This window comes from Miniopterus natalensis, chromosome 6, assembly GCF_054644295.1.
Source record: "Miniopterus natalensis isolate mMinNat1 chromosome 6, mMinNat1.hap1, whole genome shotgun sequence".
NCBI classification, from domain to species: domain Eukaryota; kingdom Metazoa; phylum Chordata; class Mammalia; order Chiroptera; family Miniopteridae; genus Miniopterus; species Miniopterus natalensis.
Window position 1 is genome coordinate 46,339,725 of NC_142086.1, and position 6,544 is coordinate 46,346,268.

The window sequence follows — 6,544 nt, forward strand, 5'->3', positions numbered from 1 at the left end:
CACGTTTCTAAACTACTCTCGACCCATCTAGGCCTAGAAAGTATTCTATCTTCCTAAATGGACTGCCCATCCAGCAGGCTGTCCTGGACAATGTCCCACATTCTAGTTTGGGCCACTGGAATCATTCTGGATTTGGGGCTCCAGCTGCAGGTCTCCTACTTAACCTTGCTGTGCTGAGTCATGCGTTTATTAGCTAACTGAACCTTCTGATCATTTATATCATTACCTCATGGAGCAAATACATACCAAATAAACTACCTTAGTTTTATTATTAGCCAACATTTACGGGATGTTTACTCTTAAACAAGCTCTATACTAAATATTTACATGAATTATCTCTTTTAATCTTTCTGATTCTCTAGGGTAGGTTCTATTTCTGTAGCCATTTTATAGGTGAGGAGACTTAGCGAGTAACTAGCCCAGGGTCACTGGGTTAGAGCTATACTTGAACTCAGGCAGCACATGTACCCTTGACCATCACACCACAAACCCTCAAACCTACAGCCTCTTCCCAGCTGGTCGACTTATCACTGACCAACACATACACACACACACAGCTACCCCATCTGGCCCTGAGACTAGTAAAGCCAAACAAAGAGCTCATTCATTCACCTCTATACCTAACTCACAAGTGTCCTCACTGTGGCCAACTTTCCTGAGAGCTACTTTCCTGTCACAGTGACCAAGAAAAGAGCAGGTCTGAACTGACGGGATCGGCATAACACCCACCGGCCCTCTTCCCACTGGGCACAGCCTTCTTAATCCCGTATTCTTCAGGCTTCAAAGCTCTTAGCAGAATTCCTGACTCCCAAGACTGGAGTAAGGCTAGAAAAATGTTCATGGGAAACTCCTGGAGGGCCAGCCACTCCCAGAGTTCAGCTTCAAACACGTTAGCCACCCAACCTACCATCTCTTCCCCGAACAGGCCTTGGATTTACCATCTGGGTGGCTTTGCTCATACCACTGGGGCAAGAGGCATACAGCAGAAAGGGTTAAAGCTTAGACCTGGGCAACAAACATGCCTGGGTTCTAAGTCCTCAGTTTCTCATCTGTCACATCCAAACAGTCATCATCTTCTTCAGAACTGTTGTGAAGATCAAATGAAGGAATGCATGCTAAATGTTCAGTACCTAAGTGCCCACCAATTGGTAGTTATCATCACGCTCTTGCCCTCTCAGCCTGGGACGTGCTTCCCAACTTCACTGTTTGTTCTCCGTCTTCCAACACTCCAAGACCTACTGCAAATGACGCTGCCCCAATCCCTGGCCCGGCGAGCTCAGGTATGTAGGACCAGCACTGCCTGAGCATTGTCTCTATGCTGGGCACTCAGGGCACGTATTGGGGACACAAAAATGAAGAAGACGTGACCCCAAACTTAAGGAGCTCACATTCTTAAGGGAGATGGGAAAGACAGGCTCATTTCAAGGCCACACGGTAAGTGCAGTGACAGAACCTGCTGTGGGAGCGGGGGTGTCAATCAGATCTGAAGGCTTTGGGCACCAAGATAAGGAGTTGGAGCTTAACTGTGAAGGCGGAGTGAAGCCACTGAAAGGCTTCAAGCAGAGGAGTCAAATGCACACATCTATGCTTTAGAAAAGGATCACTTTAGCCTGGCCGGCATAGCTCAGCGGTTGTGTGTCAATCTATGAACCAGGAGATCGCGGTTTGATTCCCAGTCAGGTCACATGTCTGGGTTTTGGGCTCGATCCCCAGTTGGGGGCGTGCAGGAGGCAGCTGATCAATGACTCTCTCATCATTGATGTTTCCCTCTCTCTCTCCTTCTCCCTTCCTCTCTCTGAAACCAATAAAAACATTTATTATTATTTTTTTTAAAAAAGAAAAGGATCACTTTAGTAGCAACATGGAGAAAGAAGTTTGGAGGATGTGAATAATCCAGGCAAGAAACGGTACCTTGAACAAGACGGTGCAGAAGAGACCGAGAAAAAGAGATGAATTTAAAATGTGTCTAGATCGTGAACACCAAAAGCCTTGACACTGAACACTGTCCAATCTCTCGATGTTTGGAGATTGAAGGAGAGGGAGATGGAGAGGGAGGTGATACAGAGGCTTTTGCATCCACCACATTTTAAAAATCAAGTCCCTTAGGGGACTTATGGCAATTTACCTTGCATCGTGGTTACCTGCTACTTGTTCATTTGGTTAGTCAACTAACATTTATTGTCTACTTAGATACCAGGCACTGCTTTGGGTGCTTGGAGGGTTCTGGTGACAAATGAATTTAGTGAGAAGTATCAGCAAAGACCAATCTAGGGAAAGATACAAGCGCAGAGCCTGGGGAATGGTGAGCTTTGGCTGGAAGTTGGATCACAAAGAGGAAAACTCTGGGGACTCAGGCTGGGTCAGGCAGTGCAAGCCCTAGGCTAAGGAGTTTGAACACGGGGTGGTGGACATGGGGAACCACTGAAGGCTTTAAACAGGGGAGAGAGCATTATAGCTGAGCCTTAACAGATCTCTATCTCAGAGATGAACCAAGAATGTCTTATGTGTTTCCCTTTTTGGAACCCCTGGGGACAAGGGCCTCACGTTTTCCATCTGAGTATGTTTTTCATACTTAACACAGAACCCATTATTGAGGAAGTAGTCCACAAATGTATGTTACATGCATAAACACTCATGTACACACCGAAAGAAAATGCATGGGAAGTATGGTGGGAGACTGGGCGAGCTAAAGAAAATGTAAGGCCCCTGACAAATCAAGGTCTCTCTAAGGGTCCTTGACCGCACTAAGAATGAGAGCACAGGCCTCTCCACCCAGGAGTGAACAGCTCTGGATAAGAGTCCTGAAATATCTTTGAGGAGCCATTCCGAGTCTCCAGTCACTCGCTTCTAAGCAGCTTGACTACTTCCAGGGCTGTGTGTGAAGAGCAACAGTAAAGCCCTGAGGAAGGGAGCCCCCATCGCCTGCCCACCGTCACGCCGCATTCCTCACACGTACTCTGTGCACGAGGAGAGGGTGCCCAGTCCAGGTTCCCCCACCAACCCTGAGCCCCATCTGCCTCGCCAGCCTCTGCCCCTTGGCTCAGGACCCCCGGTTCTAGATCCCATCCTTGCTATTATGTGAGGCATTGAGTTGATTCTCTCCCCTCTTGGGGGGCTCATCCCTCCTGTTATAATCCCAGGAAACCCCCCTGCCCTGCTCTGCAAAGCAGGAGAGAAATCCAAGGGACAGTGAGTGCATCAAGGCTGAGTGGTCATTAACCAGCTAAGACACTGGAAACAAGTAGTTCCCTGATAAACACTTAAGCAGGTTCTTTTACTTTTTAAGGGATTGACTATTTCTGGGGAGAGCCACTTCAGTTTCATAGCTACACTGAACATTACTGTAACTAGTGATCAGCAGGAAGACGATAAAGAAAAAAGACCTGTAGACATCAGGGAATCCAGAAATCCATTTGGCTTCTGCGTATATGAGCTTTTCAGAAATAAATTTTCCTTCTTACATTCATTTGATTCAATATGAAAAGGAGCTCATATTATCTGAGGCCTCGCTCTGTTCACGGAAAATCTCCATGGTGTGGGGGAGGGGAGGGACGGAGTCCAGGATTCAAAATCTACGTCAAATAATAGCAAAGGTTTTTTAGTCATACAGATGGTTGAGTTCTCTATAATATGTTCTCGATTAAGCTGAAATACCAAAATAAACTTCTGAGATAATTACTTCTAAAATAGTGCACTGTAATGTTTCCATTCAGCTTCCTGTCTGGCCACCCTCTGCTCACAAGCCTCTGCAGTTCCCTGAGAGGCCCTCACACCGCCCAGGCCTACCTGCTGGGCCGCCTCGTGGAAGAGTTCCTGCACCTGAGACATCGGGGCCATTCTCGTGGAAATGGGGGTCCTGGTGGTCTGGGTGGGCAGACCCCTCTGGAAGGTAAACAGCATCTCAGTCAGGCCAGCTCCTCCTTCCCTATCTCCTGATCGCCCATCCTCCCTCTGTATCATATGGCAGCCCAGGCGGAAGAGGCCACCTTGGTCTACCTCATCTGGAAACTCAAGCCCCTCCCTCTTTGGTACCCAAATGGATCCCGCTCATCCTTCAGAGGCTCCCTGTGCTCTAACTGTGGTGTCCTAAAGCCACAGCTGCCCCCAGCTCTCTATTTGTGCCCTGAGCTCCTTGAATGTGGGGCTGGGGGGGGGGGGGGCAGGCTGCCCAGCCCTGGAGAACACAGTTTCACACTCCTCTCCCATCCTCTGAACCCCTCTGTCCAGGGCAAGGGCACCATCACTCACTAGAACTGGTTCCAGGTGGTGAGTGAACGGAAGACTGGACAATGAGGAGAGAAGGAGGGGGACGGTTAGGAGGTTGTCCTGGGGGCCCCTCTAGAGTGGGGCCAGAAAGGGGCAGGGGAGTGGAGAGGGTGGGTAAGAAACAGGTGACTGAGCAGCAGCAGCAGGGCTCGGTTCTCATCAGAGAAGCAGAGCCTTCCCTTCCACTGGGGCAGCCGCCCTTGGGGCAAGGACCTCATGCCCGGCTCTGTGTGCCCCTCTCCCCAGCAGAGGCTGGAACTGAGACAGAGCTCTTGACCCTTTGGAAGGGGGAGGAAAAGGGAGAGCGAAAGAATGGACATGGGTAGAGTTTGTGGTCATATGAGAACATGCCCCAGGATAGTGGCCAGCGAAGGTGGGGAAGAAAGCAGCTCACGGGGGAGTATTGGAAGCAAAATAGTTGGGGGGGGGGGGTGGGGGGAGGGGGTCACTGTGTGCTCAGAGAGAAGCTGGGGAGATTGCTGGGGTTTGGTGGGCTGCAGAGGCCAGTAGAGCGCAGAGGGACGCCAGCCAGGTGCCCAGCCCAGCTCTGCCCAGCTGCCCACGTGCAGACGGAGGGCCAGTCCTCGCACATCCCCCTCTGCTCGGGCCCTCGGCCCACTTGAAAGGACCCCAAGATTACTGAGACCTGCTCGGAAGCCAGAGCCCAACCCTCCTCGCACCTCGGTCGGCGCACCTCCACTGACGCAAACCTGGCACCTGCAGCCCTCTCCCCACCCACCCCGCGCGTCAGGCCGCCGGGAGCTGCGGGCCGGGTGGAGGTGCGCGTCCCGGTGCCGCCCGAGCGCTCACGGCGGGGACCGCGGAGAGGGGGCTGGTCTGAGCGGGGGACAGACGTGACCCAGGCCTGGCCCCCTTCCTACAGGAAGAGCTCCTCCAGGGAGAGGGGCCGCCCCCAGACCATCCCGTGCGCTCCCCACCCGCCCGGCCACGCTCACCTGCTCCCGGGACCGCAGCTCCTAGCACTGCGCCCGCCCCGTCCCCGCCCCGGCGCCACGTGGCCGGCCAGGTGTCCCCGTGCGGGTCCCAGCTGTCCCACTGGCGAGGCAGGTCCCGCCCGGGCTTGGGCACCCCGGCCACGCCTGCACCCGCGAGTCTGGGTCGAGGTGGAGAAGGGGGTTGGGCTGCAGCGCCTTGCCCTGCCCGAGCCGTCCCTCCGCGCCCACCGCGGCCCAGCAGGGTGCGCGCCCCCAGGCGGCGCTCCCAGAAGGGGGCCCGAGTCCTGACCCGGGTGGGGGGCCTGGGGGGCATTGGTAAGGGGAGGAGGGTCTGCCAGCCTCCAGGCTTCTCTCAACCACCACTGCCGCTGCTGCCCTCGACATCTAGTTCAACGCAACCAGCTGAGGTGCCAGCCTGGGGCTGGGGCAGGGCAGGAGCCGGCTCGCCGCAGCTCTGCCTTGGAAGCGGCGGCCGCGGCCTGCGCGGGAGGGGGGCCGGGAGCGGGCAAGCGCGCGGCTCCCGCGCCGGCCCCTCGGCCTCCGGGGCACCGCAGCAGCGTCCCTGCGGGAGGCTGAGACTGCGCCCAGGGGTCCTCGGGGCGGCTCCCACCCCGACCTGGTGCCCCCAGGCTCGGCAAGTGGAATTCCTTGGCCAGGAAAGTGCCCTGAGGCTGCCTCGGTGCCGCTTCCCGCCGCCTTTGGGGGCCGCAGTGGAAGCGACGGCTCCAGGAGGGGGCGGACCGAAGCCTGCGGGAGGAAACTAAGTCAACACAGGGAGATTAAATTATCTCCGTTCCAATCTGGCATACTTCCTAGACTTAAATAACTTGCTAAGGCTTCCATGAAATAGGGCAGCTGGGAGTACTTCCCCCACCCACACGAGCCTTTGTGTGAAAATCCCTAAAAATAAAGGTTTTTATTTTAAAAACAAAAGGGAAGGCAAAGCCATGGGAACACGGACAGAGCCCCAGCCCCTCCTGCTCCAGGAAAGAAGGGTGTGGGTGTGTGTAAAGACATAAAACATAAAATGTGCCATTTTGACCATTTTTAAAAGTGCATTTCAGTGGCATTGATTCATCATGTTGCGCAATCATCGCTGCCATCTGCTTCCAAAACCCTTTCACCACCCCAAACAGAAACTCTACCCACTAGGCAGTTACTCTCCACTCCCCCTACGAATTCGCTTCTTCAAGATATTTCATAGACGTGAAACCAGACAATATCTGTCCTTTTCTGTCTGGCTTATTTCACTCAGCATGGTGTCCTCTCAAGGTTCATCGGTGCTGTCGCAGGTATGAGAGCTTCACCTCTAGCAAAGGAGT

At 53.6% G+C, this 6,544-nt stretch overlaps 1 protein-coding gene across 1 annotated transcript in view; it reads right to left on the bottom strand.

Moving 5' to 3' along the window:
• The window catches only part of SLC12A8 (solute carrier family 12 member 8), a 110,769-nt gene extending 106,941 nt beyond the window's left edge, over positions 1-3,828 (bottom strand). Inside the window, exon 1 of the mRNA XM_016200159.2 lies at positions 3,787-3,828. Within this exon, the coding sequence (XP_016055645.2) occupies positions 3,787-3,828 (42 nt within the window). The remainder of the gene's footprint in view (positions 1-3,786) is intronic.
• Between the last annotated feature and the right edge of the window lie 2,716 nt (positions 3,829-6,544).